The following is a 17,808-nucleotide window of genomic DNA, read 5'->3' on the forward strand; positions in this document are numbered from 1 at the left end:
TCGATAAGGGGTATACCTGAGGAAACAACATATAACAAAGCCGTAACAAAAATCGAACAACTTTGAAAAGTACAGAATGCCTTCAAAAACTGGCATACAGGTACGAACATTTACAATGACCATACCTCCTTTATTTTTAAAAACTTTAAAAAGGATCATTTACCATATTACGTAGTAATCGACGGGAACAGGTGTAAAACCCACCTACCCGAGAGTTGTACGTGCTAACCTGCGGGGGATGTAACAATTACACAGAGTGTGAGAGTGAAGCCGTCTGTCGCTATTGTAAAGAACTGAGCCACGTTCAAAAAGATTGCCCATCCAGAAGAAAAGAGTTTCCATCGCTTTCTGGTCTTGCATAGACCATTCCAAGAAGGAGAAAAGAGCGAACAGAAAACGTATCCCACTCGGAACAATAAAATAACAGCAACCAAAATGCTCCACAGCCTGCAACGATTTCGGAATTACAAAACGACCAAAATGCTTAACAACCTGCCAGCAGACGACTATGGCATAAGACTTAAACAGTTTATTGGGTATATTTGCCCAGACGAGGTGAAACTGCGTTCTGACAACGTACACAGTACGTCTGAACCGTATAACAACCGCGAGAAATGTAAAAACTATGATGCGGACAATACAGACTCTGCAGTTTTGGACCAATGTTGGTCCAGTCTGCAAAATGATAAATTTCTTCGGTATTCAAGCTGATGGGTCAACGGTGAATGAATGAAAGTTGACTTACGAGGGAGAGCTGATGTGCAATCGCAAGGCATAAAATATGATTGCAAAAATAAATATATTGAAAATTGCAACTACGGATTTTTGAAAGTGCTAGCAAATCACAGCTCAGCATGAAACAGTCAGTTAACAGCATTGTGGCACAGTGTACTGCCAATCGTTTGCATACTTGAAGATTTTTACAAGCGACTTATAAAGCAGCATCAATGTTTCTGCATTTTTGTGTATCACTGATTTCAAAAAAAAAAACGATAACGTGGTAGTTACAAGACATTTTCAATTCTTGCACTTTAAAAGTATCGTGTATCTGGTTTCACACGAATCCACGTGAGATAACGCATCAATATGGTAAGTTGTCTGCGCTGTTTTCATTGGTCTGAAACCAAAAATTGGAACACCATTTAAAATAGGTAATGAATGGCAATAGTTGTTGATCTTGGTGCTTACTTTTTGGGTCAAAAAGGGCAATCTCTGGTCAGTTTTTCTTACCAATTTTCCTTTCGTGATTTCTGCATGCTTGTCGAAAACCAAACCGAACTTTGAAAAATTTCCTCGGAGTATCAATGCGTATTAAGTAACAATCAATGAACGACTAAAATGTATCTTCCCTATACCTCCAAAAAAGGCTTACAGAAAATATCCGACAATGTGAGACAGATTGGTCAGAGCAAAACCAAAACCAGAAAAACCAAGAAAGTTACAATAGGGTTTTTTATAAATGCAACAGGGAAGCATGCACCCCTTGGGAATATTCGAAAATAAAATGAGCACAGGTAACGTGACGGGAATCCAGATGAACATAAATCAAAGGATATGTTGCAACTCAGAAAATGTCATATACTTAATAACTTGTAAGAGGTGTGGCATGCAATATATCGGCGAGACAGGCAGACCATTAAAGTAACAAACGAGAATATCGTAAGAGACCGAAGACTTATCGATCGAAAGTTAGGGGATACCCCAAAACAGCGCTCTTACTCCATAGTGACACCTCCACAGGCTAATGGCTAAGTGTAGGTACTAATAACTTTTCGTTTGTACAATTTGTTACAGCCCATCTCACAATCAAACCAAAAAATGACGTAGGCCTACAACTTTCATAACATAAATTAAACAACTCTAAAGCTAAAAAATAAAACAACCAAATTAATCAACAAATCTGGCACCGGCCTTCGTTAGACTGGCGTTTCGAAAGACAATTGTGACGTAATAATATGACCATAAACGCGGTTGCTCGGAAGACGGCACGCCTTGGGTCTGTGACATTCGTCAGCTTGTAATTTAATATAATTGTAAATATGTCATGGAGGCTCGTGATATTGGTGACTTGGGTAGTGGAACATCGCAGTCAAAGCTGTCTTCATTTCCTAAGGATCGTAAAGGAAGAGGCTTCAGATCGTCGTGGTATGATAATTTCAAATGGCTAGATTACAGTATTCAAAACGACAAGGCGTACTGCTTCGCTTGTCTAAATTTCAGTACTGCTACAAGAAAATCAGAGTCAGCATTTATCTCTTTACGAGAGGTTTTCATGGTCAAAGGCTATGGAAACTAATCGTGGACTAAGGAGGCACGATAGCAGTGCAGACCACGTGCTGTCGGCTACCAGCTGGGAAAGCTATGAAGACCACAAGAAGATGAAGGTTCCAAGTATGGAAAACATGCTTAACCTTGACATCGCTTGCGTCGTCTCCTCAAACAAAGAATATTTAAAAATGCTCCTGGAATTTCGCCGATTTTTTGTGTGCAAGAAATGGCGCATAGAGGCAATGATAAGAGCGAAGTGTCCAACAATGCAGGTAAGGGGAGAGAATTCGTAGAACTAAATATTGAAATTAACCCCCGTTCCGCAAAACTTCATAATAAAATAAAACGTCAGGATTTCACCTATGATTACACTTCGAAGAGATGGTCACGGCTATGGCGGAAGAGGTTCAAGAACAAATAAGATGCGTTTACACTGGATGCGTTGCGACTTAGGACATGCGCTCTCCATTGTTTCAAGCGCTGGTCACACTGAAAGCGCGGCACCTAACGACGACCCGCGGCGCCGCTGCAGTTCCTTTCGGTGAGCGTTTTTCGGAGGACTGACATTCTTCGAAGGTCGAATTCCACGTGCTTTAGGTATCGTTTATCTAGGCTAGGTTTTGCGTTTTGGTAATGTAATTTATAAGTTCAAAATCCGAATAAGGTACCGTTTATCTAGGCCAGAATAGAATTGATTGCAAGTACTAGTGAAATATTAAAGTCTTTATCATTTGCTTTATGAGTTCTAACAGCAATTGTATTTTGAATTCATTACAAACTTTGTTTCACAGTCATGTCTTTTGAAGAACTACTAATAAATGAGGTTCAATGTAGACCATGTCTATATGACATGAATCGTCATGATTACCGAGATATAAATATTAAAACTAACAACTGGGAGGAGATCGGAACATTGCTCCATGTTACTGGTGAGTAGGGCTGGGCATTTTCGAATACCTGATGATTTCAGAATCGAATCGAATATTTTTTTCGAATCGAATCGAATCTCGAATACTTATAAAAATTTTACCAAATTAGCAACTACAAAATTACATGTGACTTTTTTTTATTGCAATGGGTCCTTCAGATACATGAAATTCCAAAAACACAAAATCTATCACTCAGTCATTTGCTAAGTTGTCACATATGATAAGAAACATGCTTCATCAATAAGTCAATGGGAAGGAAAAAGTCATATGTCAGAATTGCATTTTAAAAATACAAGGGCTTGCACATGTGATCCGGTGAGGCTTGATCTGAGCTCAGTGGCAGTGTTTCCAGCTGCAGAAAATAATCGCTCACTTGGGGTTGATGTTGCTGTCACACACATATATTTGCCAACAAGCTTGCTCAAGTTTGGATAATTAGCGTTTTGCTCTTTCCACCAAGTGAGGGGGTTTGAACATTCAGAAAGTACTGTGGAACTAAAAAATTTGTTCACTTCATTGGCAACCACTGGGACCTCAGTATCTGCACTGTCATCGGACTCTGATGATTCGAAGGCAAGGCTTATGATGGATGTCGATTGCTGAACTGAAGAAGATGAAGGTTCAGCTTTTTCAACAACTGTTTGTTCAAATAAGACTGAGTTCCAATTCGATTGCACTTTTGAGCTGGAAAAAATAAGCATGTCAAAAAAGATAACAAACTTTAGCCAGATCAACTAGGAATCCTTATTAAGTATGGCCAAAACAAGCAACATTTGGATAAATTTGAAATTTTATGCATTCAATAAATGACAAGTTTTGAATACAGGAATATTTTAGATTAGTTTTTTTATTGAAATCTGCGATTTAGGAACCACAATTGACATCAAACAAGTCATTGTTCACTAATGTTTATTATGCAGTGGGGAAAAAGTCAACTCTATATCTTTAGATATGGTCGATGCAGATATGTCATGAATTTTATCTAATCCTGTCAATGCATTTGAAACATGAAGATACACAAAAATTCAATTTGACCTCATTCCAACCAAAATAACATGCTATGTTGTTTGTCATGTAGGGCAATTTTGTTGGCAAGATAAAAATCTTATTCAGGAAGAAATAACAAGTTACCTGAAGTGACTCCACAGTACGAAGTCCCCGCAGTTTATATCTGGGATCCAGAGCCATTGCCTTCGAGCTGATATCATTAAGATCAATAGGAAATCGCTCCTCCATTTCGCCTTTTACTTTTTGTCTGAACTGCCGGATTACCAAAAGTTCATCATCTTTCTCGCGTGACAGATGTTTTTTCAATCCCTTGATGTATGGATTCTTTATCGATATCGAGGCATATTTTTCGCCTCCTAAAAGATCAGTAGCCTCTGCAAAAGGTTCAAGTACTGGAATCAACTGCTTGAAAATCCCCCAGTCCCCAGGCTTGATTGTAAGAGCGGAGGCTTTGGTGGCATTTGTGATATTTTTATTTCCAAGTATAGCCAAAATTGGCCATTGCAATTCCTGCAACCTTACAAGCATGTTGTAAGTACTGTTCCACCTTGTGGATACATCCATTATAAGTCTTTTGGAGGTAAGCTTCATTTCCTCACACTTTTTCCCCAGTGCACTGGTCGCCAATTCACTTTTCTTAAAATGTTGCCTTGATGTATGGATTCTTTATCGATATCGAGGCATACCTTTCGCCTCCTAAAAGATCAGTAGCCTCTGCAAAATGTTCAAGTACTGGAATCAACTGCTTGAAAATCCCCCAGTCCCCAGGCTTGATTGTAAGAGCGGAGGCTTTGGTGGCATTTGTGATATTTTTATTTCCAAGTATAGCCAAAATTGGCCATTGCAATTCCTGCAACCTTACAAGCATGTTGTAAGTACTGTTCCACCTTGTGGATACATCCATTATAAGTCTTTTGGAGGTAAGCTTCATTTCCTCACACTTTTTCCCCAGTGCACTGGTCGCCAATTCACTTCTCTTAAAATGTTGCACTAGTCGTCGAGCTGCTGCAAGAGGTTTTTCTATGCCGTTTATTCCCAATCCTTTGTTTAAACAAAGTTGGAGAGTGTGCGCTGCACAAGCAACACTAGCCCAACCAAATTTTTCATGAAAAATATCTTTGGTTGCCTTCATATTAGATCCATTATCGCTTACTGCTGCACAGACAGCGTGAGGACTAACACCAAAGTCATTGAGAACTTCTTCTACCCACTCACAAATATTTTTTGCAGTATGTTTATCATCCAAAGGTTTCACACTTAACACACATGAACACAGATGAAATTTGGCATCAACATAATGGGCTGTACTGCCCAAATATGCTTCCATTTTCACACTAGTCCAAGCATCGAAAGTCAAGCTCATATGCCTAATGTTTTCAAGAACTCTCTTAAGCTCCATCTTTTTTTCACAATATTCTTCCTCTACACGTCGTGTTATAGGTCCTCCTGGATGGCAGTGAATAATTTGGTGCAACATGTCCCATTAAGCGCTTGAAATGTGTTCCTTCTATTGTGCTGAGCGGGCGCATATCCTTTACAATAAAATCCACAACTAGAGAAGTAATCTTTTCTTGCTGAGCAGGGAGGATGGGACGAATAAGTTCCAATTTGGACTGTTTACTGGAGGACTCGTCCAAATCACTTCGATTATCAGGGTTCAAACAAATAGTTACATGCCTTCTTTTAATATGGGCTAATAGATTACTAGTGGTAGCATGGTAACTAAGTTTGTCTCCGCATCTCTTGCACACGACGTACTGGCGTTCGTCATCGTCTTTGGCTGGGGGAGTAAAGTGGCGCCAAACGGGAGATTTCCTATTCATCATACCGTACTGTTGCCGAGTACCGGTATACAATATTCTAGAAACCCCTTTAAAAATACACAATAATTCTGCAAAAAAAGCACGCAAATTAGTCTTCTATACCTTCTCACTTGCAATGTCGGCAATCACAAAAACATACGCAAGTGTAAAACTGCCTGTCCTACAACTGCCTATCCTAACTGACGGCGCAACCGATCTTCCCGCATTCTGAACAAATTACGCGCCATAAAAGCGTGCGTGACAAAATCACGCCGGCGTAGCACGTGCGAGAGATAATATGAGAGAGAAGCTCGGCCGTTTGTCCTGCTCACAGCTGAGAGCAGAGAGAGGGCTTTGGAGAGGTGCAAGTCTGGACATGTTCAAACGCCGCCTACAGATGTGAGAGAAATAACAAAAAAATAAAAAACAGCGATCGAAATGTCCCGCCGAGAGATGGCTCCACAAAAAAAAAATCGTTAAATCGCCTCGACCATTGGTGGACAGGAAAAAAAACAAGATGGCGGCGATTCGAAATTCCCGTCTGAACCGATTCGAATATTCAATTCGAAATGCCCAGCCCTACTGGTGAGTTAACTTTTATTACGGCATTGCTAGATTTATCTTGATGGCAAAATCACTTTGTCTAAATATTTGAAAGTACACAGAATTCAGAAAAAATAAGCTTGTTTTGCTTAACTAACACCTCAATGCTATTTAGGACAGCAGGCAAAAAAGAAATGGAAAGCTTTGAGGGACAGATTTGTGGAAACAACGAACAAGAATAAGATCTGGAGCACCCGGAGGTGTTTCCATGAATAAATGGAGTTCATTTGATAATATGATGGTGAACCCAATGTTCCCTTTCGTTCTGTGTTATTTGCCAAATAAAGGGCTATTGCCAATCTCTAAGCAACCGCCTCTGTAGCGGAGGAGAAATGACGCGCGCTTTGCAGGGCCGGATTTACCAATCGGCTAGGCAGGCTAAAGCCTAGGGCCTCAACGTCCACAGGCCTCGAAATTCGGTTTCGAAGTTTGGAATTCTTTTAAAAACTTGACAAGTTTAAACACTACCTGAAGTATATATATATCAAGTTTTTCAGAGTAGAAAATTCTATACACAACTGGTTTCAACCATATTGTAAACAGCCATTATTACGTCGTTTGCATCACAATAAAGGCAATTATTATGCGCATTCTGCTGGAAGCTTTTATGGTAAAGTACCGTAGTCTACTCCGCAAAAAGCAGTATCGGTAGTTGATTTTTATAGTTTTAATTAAAAATTTGCATCCATGAATGGGAATCATGAAAAGAACAAAGAGTTTAATGCGCTCATATTTTCAACATTAAGCAACATGTGATGTTTAGAGAGATATTCTGAGATCAAAAATATGGAGGGGTCTAACAAATGGAATAGCCTAGGGCCTCTCATGGTCTAAATCCGGCCCTGGCGCTATCCCGCTATGTAAACACCTGTCCCGCTCGACCAGAAGCCGCGCCGCAACGCGTCCAGTGTACACGCACCATTAGAGTTTGCGACAAATCAGCAGGTTGCTACTCAATTATGATCGCCGAATCCAAAGACAATACTGGGCGAGAAGGGCTAGCGATTTGTCTTGGACTATGGGAAGTCACTGGAAAGTTTTTACGAGCGTGTGCGTCTTAATGAGGGTGCGGATGCATCTGTAATTGCAAATAGGACTTTGCCAACCATTGCGTCCATCGCCGACCTCACGGTAGTTGCCATAAGAGCGTCCGTGATGAGCTGATGTTACCGCGGAGTCGCAGTGTCATTGCAGGAAACGCATCCTCAGCAACTGTTAGGGCTACCAACCATCCCGGGATGACCGGGCCAGTCCTGGAATTGACGTCGCTGTCCCGGGTTGGCCTACGGTTGTACAGGAATTTACTAGACTGAAAAAGAAGGCTATGTCAGCGTGTCGGCTTCGTTCAAAACTGGAAACGGCTGTAATTCATAAATATTTTTATTTAATAAAAACGATTACATCTGTATTGGTCATCCAAATAGAAGTGAGTTGAAACTTGTGAATAAGACATGTTTCGTCAGCCGTGTCTGATGACAGAACAATCAAATAGGTTAAACAATTGCAAAATGGTTATAAGTAAAGGTGAAAATAAGATTAGATTGATTTGGGCAAGAAATTGACCATTTTTTCAGCGCAGTTTGTTATACTCACATAAATGCAGTGGTGGGATTCAGCAGGTTCTATAGAACCGTCTCACGGAATTTTATGAAATCAGCGAACCAGTTAACTTTACTGGTTTGTTCGCTAAACAGAACCGGCTGGAAAATATGAATCTCACCTCTGCATAAATGGTATGATTATGAGCATTCGTTTTTTCAAGGACATAGCCACACTTGCTCTTCAAAATCACATTGAATGAATGATCAGGCTTGTTAAACGCTTGGGCATAAGTCTCGACTGCGATAAATTGTGTGAAGAGCTGTGTGCACTGAGAAAGGTTCGCAGTAAACTTTTACGTTTAACTGGTGACGTTTCAAACAGATGGGTGAAGTTCATTGCCACTCAGCAGCCAGACGATACACAACTGCTACCTCAAACGCGATTTGTGAAAGAGTGTTCATTATTATGAATGCGCTTTGGGCCAACAGCAGCAACTAAACTTTAATCTCGTCAAAGCTGAACTGATGATAAATTTAACTTTCCTATGTCATGCAATGAGTTTTTTTGAGTTTATCATCAAAGACAAATATCTTGCAAAAGCGGTAAAATTACAACAAAAATTTAAATACCAGAAAGACTGATTTTTCTCGACAGGTGGTTAAAGGCCATTTTGTTTTTTCATAGGTCACGAAATGTACATACAGATCGTTTTCTTTATTATGTCAGTTGAGCAAAAGGATATGACTTGTGACAAAATCAAAGCCAAATTTAATGCAATTTGGCAGCTCGTGCCACAGAACGAAGAATAATTGAAAGGATGCCTGAGAAAATATTAAAAATAAAGCGGAGCAAGACAACGCTCAGCACAAACGACATTTAAGGCAGACCAGAGGTGGAGTGGAAGTGGTGACTCTTCTACGGCCCATAAGCTATGGGCCGATGCCCATCAAGGTAATGCCCCGTGACCCATTAGTGATATAAGCCGCGTCTAGTTAGGTGTGTAAATATACAGATTTGTGCGTGACTGTGTGAGCCGTGGGGCAAATACAGGTAGGTACCGACCAGTACGGTACCTGTATACAGATTTTTACTACAGGCAGACAAGGGTGGTGACTCCTCAGTGTCACGGTCCATGTTGAGGAGGTTACGGCTCGAGATATTTTTGTGGTAATTGTAGTCATGTCATGTTTTGGGAAAAGGAGCAAAAATAAATGATTGATTGCAGGATTGAGGGTACCGTACAGTATCGTTGTGCAGTAAATACAAAAATATTACTTTTTTGAATGTGCTGCTTTTCTCTGTTGGTCCAGTTTAGTGACAGACAGAGATGTTTAGATTCGGAGATACCGATATGCTGTAACAGATATATCTTTTCAGCAGGTATGTATCAAATTTAGTTGTGCCGGTATTTTGTAGTCATTAGCATCTTTTGATTGTTTTACAAATCCAATATGAGACTACATTTCGTCACATCTTGTTATGCCAGTTTACATTTATAGGATAGGATTTACATATTTATCCTTGGGGAGAGGAAAGTGATAAGACGGCTTAACAATACAACATAGTTTGGTCCTTTAAAAATCGTTTATCTTCATTCCTAAGTCCATTGCAATGGAAACATGTGGGTATTTATTACTCTTATTAGCAATTTAGGCAGGGAGGTCATTCCTCTGTTTCAGACATATGCTTTGTAAGTTGTATGTAGATTGCATGGCAATCAATCAAAATTTCTTACAGAGGTAAAAGCCAGTGCTTTATACCCATAAACCATACACTATGTTACCACATTTTTTAGATATTTCGTTTGTACGATGTCTACTGTGAGTGTGAACTTTATGTTCATTAGTAGACTGACCTTACATCTGCAAAATTAAGCCCTAAATGGTGGTTCGTACATCATCTGAAACGTTGCAGTTGTGATTCTGAAGTTGATGAGCAAGTATTGCAGTACCGGTTATGAAAGGTAAAATTAAGTGCTCAGATTGAGTTTAGATAGATATATAGCAGGGATGGCGAACCACCGACCCGCTTTGTGACCCACCGCGTTTTATTCGTGACCCGCAAAGGCACGAATAGAATTTTAAAAAATGCTAAAATATCAGTGATAAAAATTTATAAAGCCGGCCTTAAATTAATCTAGCAATACCTAAACTATTATAATGTACCGTTGGGCAATCAGGGCTGTGATCGCTCATATTCAAACTGATAATATCCGAACCGATATGGTAATTTTTAAAACCCCTATTCTTGGACGCATGTCTGCACCGATGTGTGCTGTTATTCAGCTATTCATTGGCTCTAACATCGTTTATGACATAACAATGCAATTGATGTTCATTTCTCGCAACGTCTCGTCTTTTTCGGAAATGCATCAGCAGACTGTTTTAGGAATTATACGAGAACTGGGTGCTACTTTGCATTTTATTAGTTTCTCGCCTACAATGCCGTTGAGAAAACAAAATCATTCAGACTTGAAATAAAAACCCAGAAATCTGAAATAACAATGGGGCAGTATAAAAGTGCCTTAATGTGGTTGGAAACTGATCGAAAAATATAACACTATTAGAGTGAAATTCCCTCCAAACTTCTTGGAATCGTAAAATAATTTGCCGCATCATCCTAAACGTTTTTGTTAGTTCATACGCGTGTTTTCGTACTCTAATTTCATAAAATCGAGTGCTATAATAAGTTCCTGTAGAAGTAAAGCCCAAAATTGCTGTACATCGCAGACTGCTTTTGGCACAGAGAGAACAACGTCCCGTGAAGGTAGGTGTTTGTCAACTAATTCAGTGTTATGTTTACTTGCTACAGTTACTGAAAAGCTAAATCTGTTACAGTATTACCGATACGGCAACTCAAAATCTAAACATCTCAGTCTGTCAGTAAACTAACATAGAAAAACAGCACAGTTATTTTAATATTTACTAGAATGAAAATGTAGAAAAATAAAAACAGACGAGAATTAAGATTTTTTTATATTGCTTCAATGGAGTTGTGTGAAGAATGAGTGGAAGCGGCCAAATTTGATTTGTCAAAAAAGATTTTGAAGCTTGCAAGTTCCGTTTTGTTCTGTTTTTCGTTTCATGTCATTGTATTGCTTTATTTTCTTGTTCCATTGATCGCAATTAGTAAACATAATTTCAGGCTTTGTCCATGATTGGTGTAGACACCAGCGAGCCACCAATTGATCATGGCTCCAGTTTTGAATCGACTGTAACACAATTTGTGGCTGAGATAGGTCAGTACAGAATATCATGAAATAAATTGGTTAAAAAACCGTTGATGGCAACACTTTTTTAACTGAATACATTATTTTTAGTCGACGATCCCGAGAGCAGTCTGTTGCTAGAGTCAGTTGGCGAGGCGGCCAGGCATTGTTATAACTTATAATATTGCAATATGCTTTGTCTTCAGGTTATGAAAGACTAAGCAACTCCACACCAGTCACTCCAACTACAAACCAGAGAGCGAGAAGGAGGCGGGGTAGCAGAGAAAATTATTGTTAGGTAAACTGCGATATATGTGAATTACTGGCGGATGCCACATCTTTGCTATTAGTAATGTCCAATTTGATAAATTTCAGGTTCCAGAACGGAAGCTATTTTACAAGTATTTTGCGAAGAATGTGAAAAAGACATCCCGGCATTTGGGTCAGCCTTGGATGATTTGACCAATAAATTATTAGAAAAATTGTAATAATTATGCATCATAAATTTTAACTATTATAACGGGTGAACAGAAAAAAAATTGGTCACACATGAATGACCATACAGTTCAAAAATCTAGTTCGCTATGACCCCTTGGCATTTGTAGCACCTTCATCTCTAATTCCAATAGGTCGGTGGTTGTGGTGCTTCATTTAGAGAGTTTCTCGGCACTGGCGATTGCTCTGTTTCACAGATGTTGTGCATTACACAACATGCTGCTATTATCTTGAGTACATCGGTGATCTTTTACGTCGAGCCGCTGAATAATTCGCCATCGGCTTCAGGCGGCCAAAGCAGTTTTCGGCCGTCACATGTACCTGCAGAAATAGCTTATGCTTAGTTGATTTCAACAGATGTGTTTGAACACATAAGAGTACCTGTGATTATCTTGCTATAATGTTCATTATACCTCTCTTGCTTGGGTGTAGAGAAGCGCCAGAAAATGGAAGTAGCAGCCATGGCAATGAGGGATATGCACTATCACCGACTATACAGAATGAAACTGGAGATCCATTGATGGTGATATCACTCTGCGCCAAAATACAATATTTAGTCTAAATTGACAGAATTCTAGAGTTTGAAATGCTTAGCCTGTCCTACCGAGGGAAGCATTTTAGAGTTTTTGTGCAGCCCGGAAGCTCTCAAGACTGTGGCATCATGGGAAACTACCTGGCATCTCGACTCTGATGTCTCTGAGCAATACAAAACACAACGAATATAACATTGATTGCACACACAACAATAACAAAAACATGAAATGCAATTGACATGAACAAACAAAGTCGTAGTGTCAACATAAAACTGTAGTGTGAACGCAATTATGTAGTTTTCATCATTAACATAAGATCATTCAACAAATTGACAGTGAATTCGATAAACCATTTACCCGGTTCCAATTCATCACGCAATAATGTGGCTAACATATGAAATGTATCTCTTCTGATCCTAAAGTTAGCGACCTGATCTTTGTCGTTGTAATTGTTCATCACGGTTCGCCACCAATCATATCCGGTCTAAAAAGCATATTGCCAAAATTAGCTTATATCTTATGTAGTATTGTGGACTGTGGTACTGCTGAAACTTACTGTACGGTAATACGTGAAACACGGCCAAATTAATGCTACATAGCCTATATGTTACCCAAGAGTATACCATAATTTAATAACTAAGTTTGTTTAGTACATCCGTAAATAAAATTGAAAATATACCGGTATTCCATTCATAATATCCTTGGCATTCTTTCTCTTCCCCAATTGGTTTAGGCCAGCAATGACTTCATCCGCCTCATTCTTCCGGTGTGCAGCCACAACGCCTGCACCGCGTATAAAAAAGCTAATATGCTCTTCACGCTGTCAGTTCCAAAAAATGAATGAATAGCGAAAGGGCGGAATCCAAAGACAGCTATAATACTGATGCCCATCCAAGCGTGTAGTTTTACCCATAATGCACCCCGACTTCGAGATCTCGATTCTCGACTGCATGGAAACAGGTCGCGATTTCGTGGGCTAGTGCGCGCACTGGGTCCCAGTCTGACCCTGTCTTGGAAACACACTTATTATCATGCACTTAATGAAATGTATTACTTTTCGAGGGTGGTCGACAATATTGGCCGATAACGTTTGTACGTACTAGATGGCCACCTGATTGAGTTGACTGTAATTGTTGACTTTGGTCTGTGTTCTTTCTCACTTGCATCTATTCTACAGGAACATTTTGTTCCAAGTGTTGGTTTGTCTTCACGGCAAAATTATGCAAACAAGCTGCTATGATAATGGCTAGAGCAGTGGTTCCCACTCTTTTTTATATCGCGACACACTATTGAGCTCTTCAAATATTCACGGCACACCTATCACAAAACATGAACATTTTTTTTCATAGAGCCATTTTGCTATAAAATAATAAAAAACAAAGAAGATCAGATAAGGGTAATTCCATTCATGTAAATAAAACATACAGGTATAGAATAATAATGGTGAGTGCTAGTTTACTGTTGTGCATGGTGCTTCTTCACTACTGCTGCAATTTGTGGACGAAGGAGAGAGAGACATACTCTTTTCCGTGTTTTTAAGTCTTTCACGATTTTTATTCCTATTTGTAGTAAGACTTTGATGTTTTTATTTTTAAAGTTGGATACTCTTCCATAACAAAGATCTGAACTGCGTCTAATGGCAGTTGTGCGTACTTCAGTTTGAGTCCACAATCACTGGAAAAACTTGCTAATTCTTCCTTTTCACGTAAATGAAAATTTGAAAGATTTATGACCGATAAATCTAGGGAAGTATTGCAAATCCATACAATTGCTTCAATGCTGATTGAGGGAAAATATTCTTGAATTTTATTTTCTAAACATGTCAAATGCTCATTTATAATGATAATCACCACGGTAATACAGGTTTTGCGAACTGATCTGTCTATTGAACATCACGTGGAATAACTTCAAAAATAAAATCTCTTTGCGGCACGGTGGCCAGTCCCGTCCTCATTTTATATTGTAGTACTCTGCATCGTTGTTTCAGAATACCAAAGCACTGCTCAATTCTCGCTCTGGTATGGATGCAGGCCTTGTATCGATTTTCTTTGCCACTCGCAGGATTTAGAAGAGGAGTGAACGATTATAATTGCAAGGGTAGCCATTATCCCACAATAAATATCCATTCATCCCATTTTCCTCAAGTTTGACATGAATATTGCTGTCTGCAAAAATCCTTGAGTCATGTGTCGATCCAGGCCATCTTTCTACGATGTTAGTAATGACTCTGTTAGTATCACATATATCCTGAACATTTATAGAAAAACAGCTTCTCGGTTTGGAAATAACTCAGCGTCTTCGCCCTCTGGTTACCGACACATGTTATTGACACATGTGTCCAGTCGATAGCCCTAATAGCCTCATCAGTCATCTGAGAATGACCGCAGGCGAAAAAACGTAACGCAGTGAGAAGTTGAAGCAATGATGGAAGGGCATGCTTGCGAACATCCATTTCTGTGTCATTCTTTATTATATCCAATAAAATGAGTACACTGTCTTTTGAAAACCTGGAGCTTTGTATAAACTCCTCATTGAGGAGCTGGGACGGATATTGTGGGTCTCGCAAATATGCCCTCAAAATCACCACCTGTCTCCTCTTGTCAAATTCCTTATCTACCATTTCCAAAGTTGCTAAAATATCAACTTTATATTATTTATAATAAAAACGCAAGTTTACACGGCTCACAAGGCTATTGAAATACAAGGTCAAAAAGCAATATACCACGACATTTTTGTAAAATGCCTCGTGGCATCTGACCAACTAATGGGAGACGAGTCTTAATCCAGTCTAACTCGTGTGAAGTTTTTGATATCCAACCAGAATCTATGGCGTCTCTAAGACTACGGTATGATTCTATTTTTCAAATATTTTCACAGTCTTTGATCTTTCACATTGGCTTAGACTTCTGACAAAACATGGATGTACTGGTAGGCTTCTTTCTATTTTTGCGGAATTACAACGTGCGTAGTCCAATTAGTTTCAAATTTTTCTCGCCATTATCATCTTAATAATAATTCTAAACGTGACGAGAAAAATATTGCTAAACAGCCTGGCAAATTGAGTGTCGGTGCATTAAGGCTCATCTTCTCGAGTACAGCATTAGTTTTCCACCGATTAATACCTTCCGGGGTCGCCTGATACAAAGTTGACATTCGCCCAAACGATCATAATATACCGTACGTCTTTCGTCGTAGTCTATTCCGTATTGGGTTCACCGTTGCCTAGCAACGACAGGCGGTTTTCTATCGTTACAACATTTAGCATCACAGTATTAAATGGGTTATATTACACACGAATATTGCAAAAAGCAGTCAGCGTTTCGATCAGTGCGTGAGTATAGTTAGTTTGGTTGCCAGCAAAACAAGTCAACTAATGTAGATATATTACATGCAATTTTTTGTTTTATTTGTGAGAGCTTAGTTACCGTAAGCGTGTTCTCTCGAAGGAAATGAAATCCCACAAGAGATGGGAAATCATGTCGTACTCCCGAAGATGATAAATTTCATGATTCTTAAGTTACAACAACCACATTAATATGTTTCAATTATCTCAACATGAATAACTGCGGTAATGACTTGAATCTGCGTTCGTACCGGCACTGACTGACGAAACTAGTTTTGCGCGTTTTAGTGAATTTTTTTATGGTTTTTGACGGCCTACCCACACTTCAGTTTTCTCAATTGTTACAGTATTCGTCGTTTCAGATATGGCCTTTGGCTACATATGGCATGCAGGGCAAATTGTATCAAATGGAGGGGATTTATCGTTTGTTTACAGTTTTTCCGCTTGTAATCACAAGACTTCCTTTTTCTTGATTACTCCACATTTGTTTGCGTAACGCGCTGTCTGTCATTGTCCAGGGTAACTTTGTTATTATACTTACCGGTAACCTGTATATATTGGTACTCTACATTTACTGTAATTGTGGTAATTTACTGGTAGTGTTGCTCATATGTTCGATGAAGACTAACTACGATATCCAGGCGTGCCGTGATTTATATTATTATTACACTCTTCCGAGTGTAATGTAAAATAGCTGATGCAGCATCAGGTTATAGATGTGAAAATCTGTTTTGATAACATGGTATTGACCAGGTATGTAATTATTAGAGGTTTGCCATTAATAGTAGGCTACTCTTTAATTGGTAGTGGTGACATCTTGTAGCGTGTAGCCTTTGTCATTCCATAGTCGTCATTTTATTCAAGTCCATTCATGAATTTGGAAACTGAAAAAAGTGCTGCAATAGGCGTATACGATATGCGACTTCTGCGAATATCTCGGTGCCTCAGTCGTCGTGGTCACTTTGCTCACAGATGAGTCCCCTTATTCTGAGTGTATGTGTAAATTAGCTTTGGGCATATTTGCCTAAACGTATTACGTGTACATTTAATAACAGTATGCTTTCAAAATCAACACGATATTAGTTAGTCAAATCATATTCGTGTAGTCTGTTTCTGGAACTCTGCACGCGTCAGTTCTGCTGGGGAGACTCAATAGTAGATGGTGTGGAATATGTTATTATATAATTTTCTGACATTCGGTGTCTGTTTCCTCAACTTTTATTTTAGCGAGAAAAGCTGTGATCTGGTCATTTTAGCGCAGGTTCTTGAGCATGCTCGCTCACCTTACAAACAGAAGCTATCGATTGGAAATGTTTCGTGGCTGCAAAACTTGCGATAGACTGTGGTTTGTTTAACGCATTTCGCCGTTCAGATACATAAACGCCATGATACGCGACTCATGCCATTCATTTATTGACAGCACATGTTCAAAACGTCCGTGTATTCCTGAGGCGTTCCAATTGATATCCTTGTTATGTGTTTCTGGAGCTCTGCATACATGGTTCCTGTCAAAAAAACGCAATAATATAAGATCACGCATGTCTTATATTTTCACATTGAATATTGTTTTTCTTTCGAAAAGAAACTGTGAACTGATCATTTGCAAAGACAATATGTATATGTTTTGGGATATATGACGGATATCCTGGTGCCTCAGTCATCGTGATAACTTTGCTCACAGATGAGTCCCCTTATTCTGAATGCGTATGCGACTTTGCGCCCAAAATGTAGTATGTGTACATTTAATAACAGAATACTTTCAAAATCAACGCGGTTTGTCAAATAATATTCTTGTAGTCTGTTTCTGGAGCTTTGCACACGTCAGTTCTGTTGGGAGACTCATTAGTAGATGGTTTGCAATATGTTATTATATAATTTTTTGACATGCGGTGTCTGTTTTATTTCAGCGAGAAAAGCTGTGATTTGGTCATTTAGCGCAGGTTCGTGAGCATGCTCGCTCATCTCACAAACAGAAGCTATCGATTGAAAATGTTTCGCGACTGCAAAACTTGGGATAGACTGTGGTTTGTTGTCGTTCAGCTAGATACTCGTCGTGATACGCGACTCCTGCCATTCA

General features: G+C 39.2%; 1 protein-coding gene across 1 annotated transcript; it reads right to left on the reverse strand.

Annotated features, from left to right (window-relative positions):
* Positions 1–3,460: 3,460 nt before the first annotated feature.
* Positions 3,461–4,537, reverse strand: LOC144420930 (E3 SUMO-protein ligase ZBED1-like). Its single transcript, XM_078110783.1, has 2 exons — positions 4,329–4,537; positions 3,461–3,881 (listed from the first exon to the last, which is right to left on the reverse strand). The coding sequence occupies exons 1-2, from the start codon at positions 4,403–4,405 to the stop codon at positions 3,461–3,463; spliced, it is 498 nt and encodes a 165-aa protein (XP_077966909.1). The 5' UTR covers positions 4,406–4,537.
* Between the last annotated feature and the right edge of the window lie 13,271 nt (positions 4,538–17,808).

The sequence above is a fragment of the Styela clava genome, chromosome 3, assembly GCF_964204865.1.
Source record: "Styela clava chromosome 3, kaStyClav1.hap1.2, whole genome shotgun sequence".
In the NCBI taxonomy this organism is placed as follows: Eukaryota; Metazoa; Chordata; class Ascidiacea; order Stolidobranchia; family Styelidae; genus Styela; species Styela clava.